The sequence below is a fragment of the Poecilia reticulata genome, chromosome 20, assembly GCF_904066995.2.
Source record: "Poecilia reticulata chromosome 20, P_reticulata-male-v2, whole genome shotgun sequence".
Classification (NCBI taxonomy): Eukaryota; Metazoa; Chordata; class Actinopteri; order Cyprinodontiformes; family Poeciliidae; genus Poecilia; species Poecilia reticulata.
In genome coordinates, this window is record NC_088849.1 from 20,475,253 (window position 1) to 20,496,833 (window position 21,581).

Here is a 21,581-nt window from a genome sequence, read left to right on the forward strand (position 1 = left end):
ACACTAGGCCAAGAAATGGCTATACCAGTGTTTTAAAAAGTTAATAACATGCAAAACCCTCCCATAATTAAACTCCTCTGTAAATAAGTCAAGAGATGGTGTCATGTGCCAAGCTAAGCATTGTGCCGCATGCTACAGCTAGGCTAAATCTAGCCTAAAGATGCAAGTTCAGCAGAATTCCAAATCAAGTTTAGGACATTACAGAAAAAAACATGGTCCAATGCTTTACAAATCTATCAATAACCATTCAATTTTTAATGTGATATACCAACACAAAGCTATGGATTCTTGTAAAGATTTCAGAAAGTTTTCAGAACGTCCTCCAAATAAAAATCTGAAAGGTTTGGTTTGCACATAGACCCCCTCACACCTACCACACACCCCCTGCAGCCCACTCAAGTAAATATCCAATAAAGGCTGCAAGTCTTTTGAGTGTGTGAGGTTGTCACAATTAGAATATCCCATCAGGTAAGGCCTTGTTCCAAAGTCTTGGTTTTGGGTTGTTCTGACATGTTGCCTCATTTAAAATGTCAATTCAGCACAGTAGGCACTCTCTGTTGAACTGATGGTGAGAAAAACTACCAGGGGATTAGAAAAAAGAAAGAAAAGTTTGACCTTATCACAGATTTTATCTCGGTTACTGTATGCACTGTTTGGATCCTCCTTCTTGTCTATGAATGAAGATCAGCTAAAAGCTAGACTGTGTCTGTGGGTATATAGTAGTAATAATGCTGCCTGGAGGTGACAGCTCAGAGCTGCGTCATCTGTGCAAGCGTGGTAATGAATGCTAATTTACCAGTGTCTTTACTGGCATCCTTACATATGGTGTTACACAAAAACGGAAGCAGAGCATCCTTCAAACGCACTAGCACTTATTTCAATAATCCCTCGGATTCATTTGAAGCTTAAGAAATGAATCTGAGAATTTCTTTAGAAAATATCATTCCAACGCAGACGAGAAAATTAATGGGATATTGTTGCATTAATGATTTATGATCCGTTATGGCACAACACTTCACAACCTAACAATGGACAATGTTATTACAACAGTGAAACAGGGATGCTTTTACCATCATCATTTCAGTGATAACTTATACCTAAACTACTATTCTGGGTTCATAGACAACTCTATGACAAGATAGAAGTTCACAGTCTCATTGGAAAAAGGGACAATTGCTGAAAACTTTGAGAAAATATATTTTTTACTGAACAAGCTTGACAAAATCTGGCTTGTAAAAGCTTTGATCTGCACACCTTCCCAGACACAGTCTACTTGTTGACAGTTGACGATGGGGGTGAAGTTAACGTAAAGTTATTTAAATCAACAGCCTTTTTTAACACCCCAGGCTGCTGATCAGGTTTTGGGACAACCTTTGAAACTTTGAGGGCTGTTTTCTCAGTGATCATGTTTGCTGCATGCCAGCATTCAGATCGCCAGATTTACTTAATGTAATTCCAGGTGTTTGCCATTAATGGAAATCTTATCATCCACACATTCAGAATCTGTAAAGAACTAAAAACATCCTCAGGGACACTGGATTTGTTGTAGCCAGTCACATATTTGGTTTATTTGACACCAAAAGCCAAAGGTTGAGCTTTCACCTCCAATGTTTTTTTTAACTAAAATTCAAAACCTCCTCTTCCAGTAACATTCACTGTACATAATTGATCTTATTGGATTTTCTTGGTGTTCAAGTTGCAAACATCAGAGCGGCTACTCAGAGCTGCCTCACCAAGGTCACTATATTTTCCGGTTATGGAAATTTAACGGAACATTTCTCCCTCCAGGTTTGACCTGTGCGAGAATGTCAGACGTCGATGCTCTTCAACCGCCTTCAGATAGATCAGGACTGGCTGCAAACTCCATGGCTTCTCTTTGGTTCCAAGTACTGGACCGAATGGCTGCTCTACCTTCACTTACATCTGAACTACTCTCTGAACTGCAGGGGTTGTTATTTTAAATAAATTCCCAGTGCAACTCAACAGCCAAACGGAGCGGAGTTTGCAAAGTGGAAGTTCAGGCAGATTATGAGGGAGCGCAGCAGTGCCAATGTAGGGTGTATAAGCTGTCAATGCACTGCCCACTCCCTAGATTTGCTAAGGGACTGAATTTTAATGGGAGCACCGGGGTGAGAAAAGAGGAACAGTTTGTATTTTCCTTTTGCTAAAAGGAAATCAGGTTTTGTAGTTATATTTTCCAAATCCTTTTCTGTCAAATTTCTCCGCAAGCGAGAATATTTTAAAAGAATGAAAGAGGACCAAACTATAGAGTGTCGAGCGCTACTTTCACTCAGATACCAACGTTTCACAGTCGTGTTTGTAGAATAAACAGAACTGAACAAAATACAAACCAAATAGGAAAATGTTGCATCCGTCTTCCTTGCTAACATACTCAATGAGACCACAAAACAAATACGACATATGGAACAGAATATGATCTACAAGCTCGAGGTAGGAAAATGAAAAATGCACGAGGACAAGGCAGATGGTAAAGTCTGGAAGCCCTGAGTGTGCATCGTTTAATTTTTGCTTCAGAAAAATAACGAAGCATTTCAGCTACCTTTAAACTGCAACTAATTTCAGTTAATCACACAAAAGACCTTAAGAATAATAGACACCTTTCTCAGTTCAAATATGTGTGGCATACTAGACACATGTATGAATAAACCCCAACCCAGCAGATGGCAGTAATGCAATTAAGGTTTGTTTGCCAGATGAGAAGAAGATGCATCGAGCGATGATGAATTTTAATGAGCAGTAAGAATAGATGAGACAGCATGTCATCACAACAAGGCACAACAAGGGAGCTGATTATACTATCTGCTCCCAATAACAATCTGACTGAGAAGCGGATGCCCAGTTCCACCGGGTGTTTTCTAATTGCTGCTGCTGCCGCTAGTCTGAAGGAGCAGACCAGGGAAGGTGTGGGGTGGAGGGGCTTTGTGGAAATAGGTGGATTTCAGCTATTTGTAGGGGTAAGGAGACCACAACGCAACCCAGATATGAGGTCATTTCAACCATTGGTCATTTTGTTTCTTCTCTGAAATGAAATGACAAATACTGAATGATTTCTTTCAGCTAAAAAATTTTTGTGTTTCGTTCTACATCTCCCTCACAATTGGCACATGCCATTACAGCATTTCATAACTGCCTTGGCAACCATCAACCTAAAGGGATTTTATGGATTCAACTATGAGAAAATGTGATTAAATATCCAACACAGCAGGAGGTCGCTAAGACCTGCTTTAGTTCTGTCAGGCATATAACTATTAGAATATATTTCATAAGTCAGCTGTGCATCGTAACCAAAATAAATGGAAGCAGGAGATGAAACAAAGTTTTCAGAAAATAATATATTATGCAACTATATGTGATAAAAGGCCAGTTTTCTAACTAACTTCATATGTATTGAAAACACAATGGAAGATTTTAGGCAGGAAAAAACCTTCTGTTGTTTCAGCAAATCAGATTTGAACTCATGGGTGCATTTAACTAAAATAGGAAATATTAGTTATTTGTATATATGGCCATGTTGGGTGGGATACATTTTAGTTTCTTAATAAATAAAATCATAATTTGAAAACTTTTTGAATGTACTTGTCAGATACAAAAAGATGTAGCAGAAAAGAAGAGGAGAAAACACTTTTTGAATAACATTTGGTTTCTACTTTAAAAAGAAAAATGGCAAAATTCACCAGGTCTAGAAATGACAAATTTTTACTTTTTTCCACCACCTGTGAATAAACTTTTGTACATCACTGCACATCATTTGAATATTGTTTTAATAATGTTTCAATATTCCTAGAAATGTTTTAATAGCGCTTTTAATACTTGAGCTGAAGACCCACATAACAGAAACAAAGAAATTCGAGCTAAGAGCCAGTATCTGTAACCTTCCTCTGATATTAAAAGCTGCCCACTCCGACCTTTACGCTGAATAGACCAGCCAAGAGAAAAACAAACAGCTGGAACAAGGCTTTATGTTTCTGACACTGAGGTCATCCGGTTCTTACCCAGAAGTGTAATGATGCAGCCCAGAATAGCCAGAAGGGCGCCGGTGCTGAGGCCAGTTGCCGTGTAGGCCACGGCTCCACAAGACAGGGCCACGCCGTCCGAGTCACAGTCACACACGCGCACCGAAAGCGTGTTGGTGCTGCTGAGGGCGGGCTTTCCGTTGTCTGTAACCAGCACGGGCAGTCGATACACGGCCTGCTCCCGTCTCCTGAAGCCGCCTCGTTTCGTCACTATGGAGGCAGTGTTGTCTGCAAGAGAGAGAAAAAAACACAAGCTTAATGGTGCATCCATCCAATGTAGATATTAACAGCAGGTAGCGTAACACCTTCTTTGCTTTGTTCATGAATTTTGAAATGACTTCACCAGTAGGGCTAACAGATGGCATCATTAACACAGTTTATTATATGACACACAGTGGGGCCTTTCTGGGGTCTTGACCACCTGTTGGCTAATAACAGCTTTGGTTTCATAGTAAAATTTTATGTCAAATCTCAGTATGAAAGCCAGCGTCAGGAAAACAAAGGGCCATTATATGGCAGCTAAAGAGAAGGGAAAGCATTTCATGACGGCTGTATCAATAGAATGAAATCCACTCTCAAACTGAGCCGCCATGATTGAAATGTAGATTTCACCATAAAAGAAGCTTCCTTTGTCTTTGTTTGCTTTCAGATGTCTGAGAAAAAAGTGAAATTTATTACAAAGAGCCCTATTGTAAAGAAAACATGATCACCTAGGAATAAAAAGAACAGCTGGTTTACATAAGAGACGTTTAAAAAAATCCCTTAAAATATGAGGTGGATATTTTCCCTTGAGTAAAAATAAAATGCACAAATCAGTCAAAAAGATTAAATTAGATGGATGGTATGGTAAACATTTCCTCCAAGCTGCAGCAGGTAGTGTTTATAAAAATGTGTTCTTTACATACTTGTTAAAATCATCATTATGGACGTGACGGTAGAAGGTGAGACAGATAATGTGTGAATATCCGAGCTCCTCTGCCTCCTCGCTGTGGCCCTACTGCCATCTGCAGAAACACACTGCTCCCAGTCAGAAACCACCAATCAAACCAATGCTGCCTATGTGATTATGTGGAAAGACTTCAGATGCATTCCCACTTTAAGCCACAGGAGCATCAGTAAGATCAGAGTTCAGGAAACATGTTAGGGTTTGGAGTTAAAGATGTAGTGTGTTCCTTTACCTAGCAGCTCAACTCGCACCTTTAAAATGGTCTTAGTTCACCCTTTGCATCAAAAACAGGTTAAATGCTTCTGTGAAGGCTTTCCACCATCAGGTTGAGGTGGCAACTACAACCTGTCCTCACAGTCAGGAGAATGAAATTGTCCGTTTCTGTTTTGCACTCCACAGTATGTGAAGTTCATTCCACTGTAACTTAGAAAAAGACCACGACCCGTTTAAAACAACAAAACACTATTATCATCCCTCCACTAAACTTTCCACTTTGCAATACAGATAGAAAAGTAGTGGTGTCGTGGCGATTGCCAAACCCAGATTCATCCCTTTGACCAGTCAGAAATGCCTGATTACTCACTCATCTCCGCTGCTCCACTCCAACTTTACATAAGTGTAAAGTTGATAAAGAAAAGCTTCTCGACAGCCGCCGGATGATGCTGCCACCACCACCGTGTTTCACAGAGGGGGTGGCATGTTGAGAGGGAAGTCTAGTGTCAGTTATCTTCTTACATGCAGGCCCAAAAGTTTATTTCTTAGTATCTTTTTTAACGGCTTTGTTGCTTTATCTACATGGCATGGTGCAAACTAAAAACAGGACATTTTAGCTTCCTGTTAACAGTCTAGTTCCTCTTGTTAAAAGGCTAGATGTTTTGAGTTCCCTCTGTTCATTTAGCTCCACATTCACCTACATTCTGGGTCAGTTGGAAAACTCTGAAAGATTTTAATATCCTAAAAAAAAATACTTCAAATTTAAACGCATAAAACCAATATTTCCTGAAACTATATATGCTATGCATCTACTATGCAAGTATAAAAATCCACATACAAAAATAGTCAGTCAAGGCTCTGCTGGACTGATTGCTACTCCCTCAAAAATGGATTTGCCTCCGTACCGGTACGAAACAGGTCATCCAATGCAGACTAGATAATCCCTCGTCTGCTACCTGAATTACCTTGAACATACACTTCAGTGTCTAACGTGTTCACACTCATGTGGATTACTCTGGCGCACAGCATGACGGCTGCTGCGCCTTGAGAAAAGGTATGGAGACAGCCTCAACTCATCTCCCACACAGGTGAGCGCACCACTCAACACAGGGCATCGCCTCAGAGAGTCTATCAGCCCTGAACATGCTTCTTTTTCTTTTCAAAGCAGCAGGGATTTGTGAAAGCACATAATCATAGAGTCAAGTACAACTCTCTCGAGTCTATACGTCTAACATAGAAATTACAATGAAGTTTTCCACCCACTTTTATGTGTGGGAGGGTAGCAGATTATAACGGTGTAAAGGCAGCTGCATCTTGTGTCTAAAGGTCAAAGGTACATCGTTTTGGTGGAAGAAGAATGGCGTCGCAGACTACGCGGTGTTGCAACCATATGGTTTTGTTGATTTTGCTTCATGTCTTAAGCAGACATGTGGCGTAGGTGGTGTATGCTGTGCAGAGTCCCAGTGAGGGATGGGAAGAGTCAATTGCATTGGCTGGTTGAATTAAAAAGATGCAAGTAACAACGCAAACCCCTCTTGACATACTTTCATGTGGAAAATACTCAGAATGCACTACATGGCAGTCATCGCGCTTTTCTGAAATGTTAGGACAGACCTATGTTCAATTAATCTTTGCAATAATGATACATATTCATAATAAAATAGTAATGAAAAATATTAAGAGATGCTTTGAAATGTTGTGTAGCTGAGACATTTAGCTTGAAGTGCTTTTGTTTCTGGTAAAGCGACTCAGTGTCACTTTTTCCTCTATTGTTCCTTATATCTTCCTTTATATTGTGTTTCAGAATTACAAATGGCACTGAAATGGGATGAATACGCACAAAACTTGTAAACAACTGTATGAAACAGAGATAAAATCGCTTGTCTTAGAAAAAATTATATTTTCAAAACAGATCATCTGATTGGCTCATTCAAAATTCAGTTCCTTTCAAAGAGCCGTATGTGCCATCACTAATAAAAAAAAATGTAGTTATGTAGTTAGTTGACAGTAGAACAGCTAATAAAGTGACAGAAGTTAGAGCTAAGCAAAAATAGGAAAAAATATATCAAAAGATTTAGCAATTCACTAAAAGTCACCAAAGCTGTTTAAACTAGAAATGACTAAATAAAGCCCTTAATAGCCAAACATTGTTCTGTTGCCTAATCCAAATAAAGAATTTCTACCGACTCCAATGATTTTTCTTTTTTATTCTTTTGGTGCTTTTAGCATTGAACACTCACAGGTTCTCTGTATGTGTGTGTCCGGCACTCTTCTATAAATTCACAATAAAGAGTAACCCACTATCTTTGAACAGCATCAAAGAGTGACACAGAAAGGCAGTTGCACCTTTGTTATCTCGCAGGGTGAAATTCAGGTTGCCAGCGACGGTTGCATCCAGGGCGAAATTAAAGCGATGTCCGTCCAGAGGTTCGTCCTTGTCCACCGCACTGATGGTCTGAATCACCTGAGGAAGAGAGGAACAAGAAGAAAAAAAAACACAGACGTTTCAGATCAGTTAGCTGGGTGATCTTTATCCTGTCTCACAGTCCAATTTGCTGTGAACTGAAGCTGTAAACTGCTTAATGGGTTCATGGAGTCAGAGGATGCTCAAACCCTTCCTCAGTACATCACTTCGGAGCGCATTACGGCATAATGTAATGTAAAAGTATTTGACCAAAGAATTTCCTCTCATGTTAGACAGATATAACCTGGGTAAATATGAAAAGCAGTTTCCAAATGAGGGTTTGGCCCCCTCTGAAAACACAACCCCGCCCCTTACACATTTAAAAAAAACTCCAGCAAAGTGGGCGGAGCAAAAGGGGCGTGGCCAAGTGCAGGGATGGCTGTTGTCAGAACGACAGAGGCTAACTTATAAACTCTGTCGCCACTTTCTACACCCCATTGCAACTTTTAAAATTTTTTTTTTTTTTTATCTTAAAACCAACTGGTGACAAATCTGTCAACTTTCTTTTCTGTCGTGTTGGAGATTTTTACAACGCTCTGCAGCGCTGCTGCAACCCGGCTCTGTCCTGAGCGAGTGCTGCCATGAGCTCATTCCACTTCCAAACCACTGCAGACAGTCTGACACAGTCACCAGCCTGCAGAAAACCCGTCGCCAGTGCATCACACATTTGTAAAGCTGAGTAACGCTGCTGATCAATATTTGCTGTGGCCACACTCACTACTCCAACTCCTGTCTCGCCACCGGGTGGGACTGTATGTCCGAGCTCAGAGAATAAACTTTAAAATGCTTCAGTTAGTGTACAAAACAGTGGATGGCTTCGTACCAAAATACATAAGAAATCTGATGTCATATCAGTCTTTCTGACCACTCAGATGTTCTGGTTCTAGTCTATTCTGAATCTCCAGAACCACAGCCAAACATGGAGAAGCAGCAGGCAATAATTATGCTCATCTAATCTGGGAAAAACTTCTAGAAAACTGCATAAAGTCTGAAACACTGAGTTTCTTTACACATAGGCTAAAAACACACCGGTTTAGAGTTGCCTTTGATTGATAATAACTGGAACATCTATATTTGCTTGACAATTTTGATTATGGCATTTGAGAAAAATGCAATGTTTATTGCTTGTTTGATAATTGGTTACTGTTTTGTATTTATGGTGTAAAACACTTAACTGTCTGTTGCTGAAACGCGGTAACAAATAAACTTCACTTGACTTCAACGTGTGACATGAAGCCAAGTGAAGTTTATTTTAAACAATAAGGGAATTCAGCTACTTAGAAACTATTCGACCTAAGGAGGATAGAAATGTGACAGTTTTAAGCACACTATTGGAGAATTAAGCAAATTTACATGGAAATATCAGAATTTGCAAAGAAAAAAAAAAGATACTATCCTAAATAACATATTTAGTCAAATCCCTGATGATAGCTGTTCCTATCAACAGTAGCACAAACAGTCATCAGGTTTATGGAGAGTTACTAGTTCAAATTAGGAAAAAAGTTTGTTTTATTCCTTTAATAAATCATTATGCAAAAACTGCTTTTTATATTTCCTCAGATTATCTTTGATAATAAAATATAATTATCTAAAACATTTACATGTGGGAAAAAATAAAAAAATAAATCCTTAAAATGGTAAATATTTTTTGTTCAAAGTACTGTACATCTGGTCTTCTTCACTATGACAAATTTAAACACATCAAGTGACAAATCCTGTTTGAAGGGCCGAGCGACCGAGTGAGTGGATTAGAGAAAACCAACCTAATTCCTATTGATGGAGAAGGTTTGTTTTATAACTATTGGCATGGGCTCTGTGTCATTTGTTCCCTGTAGTACAGTAAGTGCTTATTTGGCAAGAGTTTAGCAACCTCTTAGGGGTAAAAATATTTTCTTTTAGGAAGTGATTTCTCCAAAGCAAATTATTTCAAAGAGATTATTTTCTCTGTCGCAACCGTTGGCCTTTAGCACATTTCAAGTTTTTACAATAATAAAACATTGTACCATAGATGATTTAAAAGGATGACATACAAGCATCTCTATCCTATGTGAAAGGAAAAACTGGCTGTCGAGATTAAAATGTTTTCATCAATAGGCTATAAAACAGTTTATTGCTGCTGTAAAAGTTGAGTATTTTATCAAGGCGCTTCGCGAGGAGTCACTTATCTTTGGAGGCAGCTGAGAGTGACAAGAAGCTGCAATGTCTGCCTGGTAAACATGGGACACTTCAAAGCAATGTTGAAGATGGTGCATGGTGTGACATGTAAATGAGATGCTGTAGAAACTTTGGAATGCTTGGGGGATTTTCTCTCCTTGAACTGAGTGCCAGAAGACCCACCAAACGGGGCCAAGTTCGATTAACTACTTCACATCTCAAAACACGGTTCAGTGCGAAGACGATCATCAGCTTTTCCGGCAATCTAATATGATATGGTATGGCTTCATTTCACTCCAGAATACAAATGTATTCATTTTCCTGTTTGACTTGGCAAACTGTGAAGCACTTTGTTCCAAGTCAGTCTGAATCTTTGGCAATTACCTATGCATTGTAATTTTGTCCAGAGCTACTTCTATTCTGTGCCCCTGAGAAAAGACCATTAAACATCAATATGTGTCGTTAATTTTTCACTGCTGTTTTCCTACATAATGGAGAGAAAAAGCCAGAATACTTTATATTGGACTTCACTCAGAATTTGGTTCTCATTCCTGTTTGGACCAAATGTTTCTTATTAAAAAAATGACAGATTAGGACACTTGATTAAAACGAAATCATTTTAAACAACGTCTTCCTTGGAGTCACAAAACGATCCTATCCAACACAGTAGACAACAAAAAACATGTAGATAAGCACATTTACAATTGTAAATACGAAATAAAATTAAAAATCCATTTAATCCAGTCATATTTACATGCATTCCAATTTAATAATCACACAAATCTGTATCCCTCTGATGTAAAGTGTACTGAATGCTGAAGATGGGAACACGGCAAGGACCAAACAACTGACGTGTCTTTACCCATTTTGACTTCTTGCCTTTCATAACAGCTGATTGACTTTTTAAATATCTTTAATCAAAACTGATTCCCAAGGTTGTTTTTTTTTTTTGGCAAATCCATTTAGTCGATCTTAGAACAAAGCCTCGTCGGTGTTTGCAATTAGCAAGAGAAAGAAACTCCAACTCTCTCAGGGGAAGTTGACAACACACACAATCCTCTTATTCTAATATCCCGAGCAGCATCGGATCTGTTGGCCTTGAGCACCGCATGAAAAATAAATACAATGTCAGCTCAGTCCGTTGCGTGTCGTGACACTAATGCTGTCCAAAATAAATGTGTACGCTGTGCAGCCAGGCATGTTTACTTCATTATTTGGAATGAAAATGACTCACGATAAGAACTGCTTTCGCTCGAGGCGTTGCAAGACAAGAATTCATATCTGTGAGTGAAACAAGTAGACGCTGTTTGTTTTGGCCCTTTTTGTTCCGCTTCTGAACCTCGGACTAAGAGAAAGCCTTTCCTGCCTTTATTATGCAACAGAGCTGACAACTATAAAGATTGGAGGAAGTATTGCTAAATAATCCAATTTATCCACACCCAGCAGCATGTGCCATAATTATTATTTTATTCATACAAACAGACTCTCTAGAAATCGAGTTATCGCTTAAAAAATTGAGCAGCCAGCTGAAGGAAGACGGGGAGAAAACGAGCTGAAGGAGTAGATCCTCTACATGAGAGGAACATCACACACCAACATGCCATATGGACGATTAATGATAGCCACTGGGACGGTCATCAAAGTTGGAGATACTGTGGCAATGTTCACATAAATTTACATCAAGCCTCCTGAGTCTTTTGTAGCAGATCTAGCAACTCAACCCGGTGACAGCTAACACCCGTGGATGTGATCCAAGAGATTTTTAGAAGCAATTCACACATGATTATCACATCTTCCAGCCCCAAACAGCTTTTTTGTCTAACACGAGGACAAAAATAAGGAGCGGGAGACTAGAAGGGCGAGGAAGAGAAAAATGAAAGTCAATGATCCATCAGGGCAGAGACGTGGATTATCAGTTGTCAGCTGTGATTAAATGCTGCTGGTTACAAGCTGTCAGGTATTAAGTATTCGTGTAGGTGGCAAACAAAATCATGCCAATTATTAAAACTGGCTGCGAGGGAGAGGGAAAAAAAAGTTAAAACACACAGCCTTGCAAAAGTATTTGTACCCCTGAAACCTTTCCAGATTTTGGTAGAAGCACAAACTTGAAATGTTTCTTATTAGGACCTGATATGACAGATCAATGGAAAGTAGAACACAGATTTGAACAGTAAAGCTGCACAGTTTTCCGTTTTGTTTTTATGCAAATACAAATCTGAAAAGTGTGGCCAACATTTGTATTTAGTTCCCCTGGCTCAAAATTTTCTTTCAACGTCTGGCTGACAATTTAGGGTTATTCACCCGTTGAAAGGTGAACCTTCAACCAACTGATGTCTGTTGCAGCTTCTAACCTGTTCCATTCATCCATCCATCTGTTCATCCATCCATCATCAGTTTAATTTTGGTTAGAGTTGCAGAGGCAGCATAGAAGTCCATACTTACTTTTACTAGCTGAAGAGACCATGTTTCATTGGGGGAGGGGCTTGTGTGTTCAAGTTGATGAGCTTGAAAAATTGCTCATGTACTCTTTTCTTGCAACTTCAGAATGTAACGATTTTCCACTGTTCACTTCTGTGCCCTCCTTCACATTGCCCTGAATGTTGCTGTTTAATTATGTTTTATAAACTGCATCTGGAATATTGATAAAAATAACATTTTATTACTATGTAAGTAGCAAAAATGTCAAAATAAATACAATTTTGCATCCCTCTAGTTACTCAACCTGCAAATGAAAACAGAATTCATACTGAAAATAAATTACAGATGATTTCTGTTTTATTAGGTACATCTGGAAGCAGTAGCTTGCAGAGGATTTTAATTAGGGGCAATAAAGAGGAACGAACACAACTGCACACCACACTTCAGATTGAAAACATGTTATTTTTCTTCCACAACAATCATGCACCACGTTGTGTTGGTTTAGCACATAAAAATGCACTGAAGTTTCTGGTTGTCGCAGCGGAAAATGGGAAAAAGCAACAGGGGTGTGAATACTTTTGCGAGGCTCCGTCTTTGGCCGCTCAACCGAAAGCTAATAGGAAAGTACGGCCGTCTGTTTTTTACAGTTCAGTTCTGCAGAGCTGGGGGAATTTACACAGAGCGGAGATGAGAAAAAGGTTATCATCTGCGGCTCAGGAACGTTTGGAATATTTGTATAAACAGACAGAAGTGATGTTTGTGTCGGCGTCAGATCAGCGACAGGCAGAGGCAGCGATCCAGCACCCAAACATGCAGCGTATGCGAGCTCGGCCGCGTATCACCAAAGCTGCCATTGATCCCGGAAACATAATAACTCTCATGCCTCTCACTCTGTTATGGAAATTTCAGATCTGATAGAAAGCTGTTCTTGTGGTTCTTAATGCCGACAATGAATCCTATACACCATGTGAACCCTTTGATGTCCTTTGAATATCGCAGGTGGATTCTGAGCTTATCTCAGGGAAGGTTTCCATTTCTCAACGCTGAGGGGAAAGGGACTGTAAATCATCCCTAAATCAAACACTTTGTAATGTATAATGCCTTTCATTAGCGCGGCTCTTGATGGAAGGCGTTCCTGCAAAACCTTTGGTGGGGAATCCTCTAATGGGTTGAGTGGGAGATAGGAAGAGAGAGGCACGGCTTTAGACATAAATTCTCTCCTAGAGACATTAACGGCGGCAGCCGACTGGTGCCTGTCGCAAGGCTCGACCGAAGAGGCCGATGAATCACGGAATTAAAGGTTTCTTGAGTTTATGCCTGGCTGCGTGTCAGATCAAAAAAGATACAGAGGGGAAAGTTATGCAGCTATTTCTCACTTTGGAGCAGGATTCAGAGAATTTGTTTAGAACAGATACCCACTCACCACTTTATTTAGCACACCTTGTTAGGACTGGGTTGGACGTCCTTTTGGCTTCAAAACTGGCTCATTTCTTAGACGCCTGCATTTCATTAGGCTTCAAACCTTCCTAAGAGACTTCTTTCCACACTGACTTACAAGCATCGTAGAGTTGCTGCCAATTTTTTTGGTTGCACATTCATAATGCTAATCTTCCCATACACTGCACTCAAATAATCATTCCTCAATTCTTACTAAGGGGTCCAAATAGGGCAGAGGAAATATTTTCCGCTACCATTCACACAAGGCAAGATGGATCGATGTATTCATATCGATTACATCCAATTCTGAGCCAACCATTTTAATGTGAAAGCTGAAATGGAGACCCATTGGATGAGGCAATGTTTCTCCAACCATTGCCAACTTTGGCGAGTATGTTTAAAATGTAGCCCCGGTGTCTGACCCTAGCTACTTATTGCTTATTGTCTATTTCTCTAACCATTCTCCAGAGACTTCAGAAATCACTGTGTGTTAAACAGTTGCATTGAAGCAGGCACAAAGCTTTTAAAGATCGAAAAACATGTAGAAACTGTAAAAATGTTTTCTTTTTTTTTTTACCTTTAGGGTGTAATTGTTGAGTTTAGTGAGCCTTGACGAGGACCCAAATGTATGAACCCAAGAATAAGAACTTTAATAATGAAATAATAGTAAAACTTTCAGAACTCTGGAAACCACAAAGGAACCCGGGAGGCAGCAGAAGATGAGGGAGAATCCAGCAAAGAGCAATGAAAATCCATGAGCTTAAATACAGGGCAGTGTGATTGCAGACAAGAGGTGGGTGGTTGATTATTCACAAGGTGCAACTGGGTGAGAAGGCAAAAGGTAAACTGAGAGAAGATGGATAATCACACACTGGAGTCCTGTTTCAGAAAGCAGGCTTAACAAACTCTGAATAGTAAGAAGATATTCTGAATAAACCTGTTTGACTCTGTGATACTCTGAATTTTCCATTTCAAAACAATATAATCAATCGGTAACTCAATTCTGAGTCCTGTTAGTTCTGCGTGAATATATAAGAAGTTCTGAATTAACTGTATTTAATGTGAAATAGGATGGAATCTAATCTAGAATAATAGCAAACTATAAGTAAAACAGCAGTCACAAAACATCCGCATAGGCTGTACAGTAAAAGACTAAAACCCAAAGTGAATGAAAAGAAATGACATCTATTTTAGGACACACTGACATACATAGAGTAATTCAATTAGAGGCACAGCATAGCCAGGCGACAACAACAACAGGACTAATGTAATGTAAACGCTTTTTGAGCAGATGAAAAAGTATGCAATATAATACAAAACTTAACAAAAGAATCTTCTTTCTAAAGGAGCAGTGAATGTGTCTGCCACATGCAGCTAATTATGCTTTGAAACTCAAAGACGAATAGATAATAACTGAATTCTCAATCGTTATCGTGATACTGACTACATTATAACATTGCTATACCTGCAATTCTGTGGGGCTCTTTTATTAGTCATGTTGGTTTGTGACTAAGGAACACCACAAAAGATCAGGTAGTGATCAGAAACCGAACCTGAAATGCAGTTAAACGCTGCTAATCTTTACTAAACGGGCAGTAACTGTTTATACGACTAGCGTTCTTTTTGTATTTACACATTCACTCTTCTATTTAGTTATATTTGTGTGGCTCTAAAGTTAAAGTTTCGGCGTGGACTTTTTAAAACTTCCCTCTCCGGGGCAGTTTTTCGATTCCTCGTGCATCCTGCCACCCAGTGATGAAGCCGAACCTTCATAGGTAAAATCCTCACTGTTCTCTCAGCGTTTACTCGCAGTAATTCCACAAAGAGCATCCTGCCAAGTAAAACGTCTCCCTTTTTCTTTTTCTTTTATTTTCTCACCAGCATGCAGTTCAAACAGTCCGACTTTAACTCCCCCACCCCTAACCACCCACCCACCTACCCAGTTTACTTACAAACGCCCCTAAGTGTGTAAAGTGAACCACAAAGACCAAAATCCTCTGCAACTCTGACACAAAGCGCCTTTAGCGTGGCTGGAGTGGCAAATTGCAATCTCAGTGATAACAAGCGCTTATCGCACATTTTATTTTTCCATTCTCCACACGTGGCAAATAAACACTACATTTTTGATTCCCCCCCCCCCCCCCCCTCTTAAGTCTGCAGTGCTGTTATGAGCGTCAGACTGTCTGCCAAAGTGTAATTATCCGATTCTGAGCGGGGTGTGACTGGCTCTGCCGGCTAAGAGCCTCTCCCTTTAAGCTACCTTAAAACCCCCGTTCGCAGATGAGTCACACAATAAGATCAAGCCAGCCACTTCAAAGTTGAACTAAGAGTATAAATAAGCATCACAAGAAATAGGTGGCACTCGTTGCCATGGTGACGTGACAGCTGTCACCAGGGGTTGTGTTGACGAAGGAGGAGGTGGGCATGCCGTTTTCGCACCACCTCGCTCACTCCCTCAACGCGCCGCTTCCCACGACATCAACGCCCCAAACATCACCCACACACACACGCGCGACGCCTGTACCGCCTCGGACCCACCGGTTAGCAGCGCCCACTCACTTTCTGCACCCTAATGCAGGGACACACTCTCAGAGGGAAAACATAAATTGCACTTGGGATCAATATATGGAGTCCTGCAAATGACATCTGTCAATAGCTTCAATTATTTTCCCCTCCGTGAGCTCCTCTCACTTCACACCAACTCAAGTCATTTGCTCAGACTCAGCTTGTTACAAGCGCGCGTCTGTTGACTTGATCCCGACAAGCCAAAGCTGTCGGGGAAAAGTCATCTTCTGGTGAGATCTGATATTAAATTTCGCTTCTTCTTTTTATAGAACAGAAGCCACGCTTCTGGTCGCTAATGTTTTCCTTGCTCCTTGTGCCATGGTATATCTGTTTTCATCCTCCAGCGTGACGCGACACCTCTAATAAACTGATAATCTGAATTGGTGACCAGAGGTGTGAAGACGTTTTTCTGTACCGGCAGACAAGGCTTTGCTGTTATTAAGGAATGAGCAGGAAAGGTAGATTTAATCAGAGGAAGGAGGTGGAAAAAGGTGTTTCCAGTGTGAAATGAAGGGCCTGATGAGGACTTATCTGGGACCCAACTGCACTACATACAACATCCTTACAAATTTCTTCATGTGTCATTACTGTAAGAGAAAGTTGTCAGACTTTTTGAAACCAACTGATTCAATGGTTCCATGGTTGATGTTATCAAAGAAAACTCCAATAACTCTGGGAAACTCTTTAAAAGGAATTGAAACTATAGAATTGAAACTATAGAAACGTGGATTCAAAGTTTCGCTACACTTTCATACCAGTAACCAGCCTGTGCCCTGAGACGAGTACTCAAAGGCCAAAATGATCAATACCCCTGAGGTCAAATTAATTTTATCGAACCAGAAAGTTTATGATTTGATAATGAGATAAAAAAAAAAAAAAAGATAAAGATACATGCAAGATCAAGATTCAAGTTGGGAGTCTGGCTGAGCCACTCCAACAACATTAAAAATGCTTCGAGGCAGAAATAAAAACATGTTAATATGATTAAAAGATTCATTTAAATATAATGTACCAAGAGTATAACATGGCATGTAAACTATATTCCTGCATGTGAATTGGAATCTTGTACATGCATGCAATTTTTACTTTCCTAAGTAGTATATTCCCTTCAGTTAATACGGACATAAAAAACATCTCTTAAATTTAAAATGACAAATATAATCTGAGTTTGACTCTCAGTTGGCTAACTTTATAAATATGTGAACAAAAGGATCAGACACACAGGCCAAAACAGGAAGTAGATGAACAGAGGACTCTGACCACTCCATCAGAAACAGCTAAAAAAAAAATGTGACAATAATTTTGAAAAATGTGAAAAGAAACTTTGTTTGGTTTTTATCTGCAGAAATTGGGCAGTTTGGTACAATATTTAATACAATCAAGACACAAATCCTCTAATAAACTCCTCAAAGAGTTGAGCTGTTAAAAGGAAAACTGAACAAGTCCAGCTTAACCCCGTGCACAACGGTAATTAAAATGTCAAATAGTAACTTGGTGCAATCTTGCTAAGGGACAACACACTAAACACGCATATGGAACTCACATCTTCACATCATTTTTGACTAACCTCCCTGTGGGAAGCTGCAAGCAGGCTGGGGACAGCAGAATCCCAGATCCACTCATGTGTGTAATGATTACAATGAAGTGATTGTACAATGTGAATCCAGCCCTCCTCCCCGCCGTCCCCACCGCAATCCACAGAGCCTCGGCCCCTTCCACCCCCATCATGATATCAATTTATATTATGGCAGAAGACAGACGCACCAATGAACTGTAACAAGTGGCATCTCTGGAGAGAGCCAGTGCCACGAGACTGCCTTAATTAGGCCTGAAAAATGGCAGGTTGCTCCACCGCAGAACTGCCTGTTAATCTGAGCCACAGAGCCGCAGAGTCAACTCTGGCCCTAACTGGCAAATGTTATTATTTCATCTCTGCTGTGGCTCTAAATAACCCAATGGGCGCGACAACCCGTGGGCAGCTTGCGATATTTATTTATTTGTTTTTATTCATTTTATTTTATTTTTTTTCTTAAAGCTTTTGCAGGTTTAGCAAGCCCATTTAGTGCGTCCGACGTGTTCACACCGACATCCACGCATACAGTACACAACAGGAGCATTTCCATTAATTAGGAATCACGGAGCTGGTGGAGCGCGTATCAGACAGGTAATGAGTCCACCCAGTCTGTTTGGTAACAGGCAGCAGACGCCTCGTTGTAATTCAAACTGTGTTTTCACATTCAAATGTCAGCCCTTCTGCTTCCCTTTGCTCTGTATGTGTTTTTTGGGTGTAAATTTCATCACGAAATTTCCATCCCTCCCTGCCTTCATTATGCAGTCGGAAGGTGGGATCCCACCGGTGCGCCGCCAGAAGGTTGTGTCTGAATGGGATTGAGAAGAAACTGTTAAAAGTGAGAGATGAAAACAAAAAACAAGCACTTCTTGTCTGCGGCTGTGATTCGTCTTAACAAAAAGGATGAAACGGGTTAAGAGGCTTGCTGTACGGCTGTAATTGTTGCCGTCTAAAACAGCAGCGCTCTCCACACTCGCAGGCAACTCGGTAAGGACGTGTGGGGAAAAAAAACAAAAAACTAAACATTAATTTCACCGCATTTATTCAGTCAGTATTACAGATCGTACAATACATTGTCTTCTGACCCTGTGCTCTACTCTACAAGCAACTTCAGATCATAAAACTGCCCCAGGGACTTGCATAGCAGACACCAGGCAAGACGGATACATCAGCTCATCCACTGCCCTCCCTACCATAAGAAGCCATTGCTCTGGAACAGAACAAATCTGGATTCATCAGACCACATGACCTTTTTCCACTGCTCCAAAGTTCAATCTTTACGCTCCATAGCCATTTTGAAGCCACCTTTTCTTCTTCTACCCCACTGATAAATGGTTTTCTTCAGGCTACACAGCTGTTAAGTCCCAACACAGCGAGCTCTCTATGAAATGATTTTGTTAGGAGAGGCTCCTATTTGCACAGTTAAACATTATTGCCTGTTTTACAGTGGCTTTTCCTCGAAGTGATTTCGCCGTGTTTATTAAATAATCTGGAAATAACTTTCGGGGCGTGCACCAGACCATTCAGACCCGACTTCAGTGGTTTCAACATTGTCCTAAGTTATTTAATGGTGCGATGTAGATCAGTATTCTGACCTTGTTAGAACTGGTTTGAAAATGTTGCGCTCCTCTGCGTGGCTGTTAAAGTAAAGTCATGAAGTTGTTTTCAAACATGAGAGCAGTCATTAAATAAAAAAGGAGTTATATTGTGTATTCTACCTGTCTAGGGATTGGCTATGCCTGCTTATACTAATATATTAATTGACAAAAAGAAAATCTCACCAATTCTCCAGTCAGTTCTACACTTTTCATCTCTTTCGTTCTTTTTTTTTTTTTAACTTTAACGGGTATATGTTTGCTAAAGTATATTTCAGCTCCAAACTACAGCAGTTGTTTGTGCGGAATCATTTTGAGCATATCTTGGCACAATTTGAATGCATCACATCAATTCACAAGGTGGACAAACTCATAGGCTGAAGCTTCTCGCTTCACAGAGGAGCCGGTGGCTGCACCAAGGGGAGGTGGCAGCTCAGCTATCATAGGGGTTAGGTAAGCAATCTGTCGGCTCGAGCTGAGTAATTACAGATCTGCTACACCTTTTTCCTCCTGATGATGCTGTCATCTGCAATGGCAGTCCCTGTGTCCTGGAGGCTGATACCGTTGTTGACATATTACTTTGGTTAAGTTTCTCTGCTGTCATTTTTGAGGTGAACGTAAAAGAATTGCACCGAGTTGAGATTCTGAGTCAGAATCTCAAAAGTTGAGAGTCTGATGGAATGCATTTGTTATATAAATCTCAGTTCAGTTAGGTTATAAAATATCACAGCTTGCAAATAAACTAAAACATCTTGAACTTTTCCATAGTTTGTAATGTTTCAAATGCTACAGCTACCTATGTAGAATTGCTTTATTTACACTGACAAGATTAACTAGGTGATATTTTTTAAGAGAAATTGTTTATATGGATTCATTTAAAGGTATCTGAATAAAGGGAACTAAATATATTTGCCCACCAAGTATTTCAGAATAAAATAAAATAAAAAAACAAACAAAAAAACAATAATTTTCTTTCCGCTTCACAATTATCTGTTTGTATTTCGCACAAAATCCCAACAATATGCAATAAGGTCAGGTTAGTTGTAACCTGACAAAATGTCCTCCAATGCCAGCTTTCATTTTTTCTGTTTTAAGTTTCACACTGAGATTTTTATTATAACAAATAATATAAACACAAAATGCCTGAACACTTGGAGCCTGCCAGGCTGTGTGACCTCTTTAAAGTAAAACAATACTGTGGTCAGAAATTATGCCCACAGAACAACAACAAAGAAAGACATATCCAGATCTTTCATTTTTCCAAACAAACTCCTTTACTTTTTTTTTTTTGCACAGCCACCATGAGCCCAATGATAAAAGAACTACAACACATGAATGCAAATAACACATTTAAAATGGCCTAATAGCCATTTCTAATAAAAATGCATCATTCTGATCAATTGTAAGTATTCAGGCATACACGCTTTCTTTAGCCTTTGCCTCTGATTGTATTTTCCAAATGCCAAGAGCTGAAAAATGACCGCCACAAACACACAAGTCATTCAGCAACAATGGGGCCAAATGTGAAGGGGGGGGGAATGCAATGCATGGACACAGCTTACTTCCCCCGTTTTCTTTTTTAGATGAAAAAATTGCATTGGATTTCATAGCACAATACTAAGATAAACTTTCTGCTCTTGTTCACGACAGGCTTATTATCAAACTATTATAAAACACCACTCCAGCCTTCCATAAAATGACATTCAAGTGTGCAAAAAAACACCACAGGCTAACTCTAGAACAGTGGCAAGAAAGTGAATGAGAGAAAGTTCACTAATGAACAGCAACTCCTACAATTCCTATTAAATCTTGAGGTTGTGTCTCCTACTAATGATGCTGTCCACCTGGCGTAACCCTGAGCTGCAAAACAGATACAGTTTGAGCACAAAGCAGTTGTTTTAGAGGGAGGGGAGAGTTTTAATGGCTGTGAGGCTCAGCAGGCTGTCTTTGTATGTCAAACTTCAAGGGAGTTTACAGAGAGAGAGAGGGAAAGAAAAGAAGAAAGGATGCCAGACCGACAACAGAGATGTCTCTGGGTCTTACCTGCCCTGGCATTGAGTTTTCACACAGGAGCGTTTCGTAGTCTATTGCAAAGACCGGGGCGTTATCATTTACGTCCAACACCGTGATCAGAGTGATGCCTTTCCCAATCTGGTTTGGATCCACTGGGGAAAAAATACAAAGG

General features: G+C 39.9%; 1 protein-coding gene across 1 annotated transcript in view; it reads right to left on the bottom strand.

Moving 5' to 3' along the window:
- Positions 1 to 21,581, bottom strand: part of LOC103456805 (cadherin-7) — a 166,466-nt gene that overhangs the window by 11,562 nt on the left and 133,323 nt on the right. The window contains exons 9-11 of the mRNA XM_008396562.3: positions 21,440 to 21,561; positions 7,540 to 7,657; positions 4,014 to 4,262 (exon numbers count right to left, since the gene is read on the bottom strand). Of these exons, the coding sequence (XP_008394784.2) occupies positions 4,014 to 4,262; positions 7,540 to 7,657; positions 21,440 to 21,561 (489 nt within the window). The remainder of the gene's footprint in view (positions 1 to 4,013; positions 4,263 to 7,539; positions 7,658 to 21,439; positions 21,562 to 21,581) is intronic.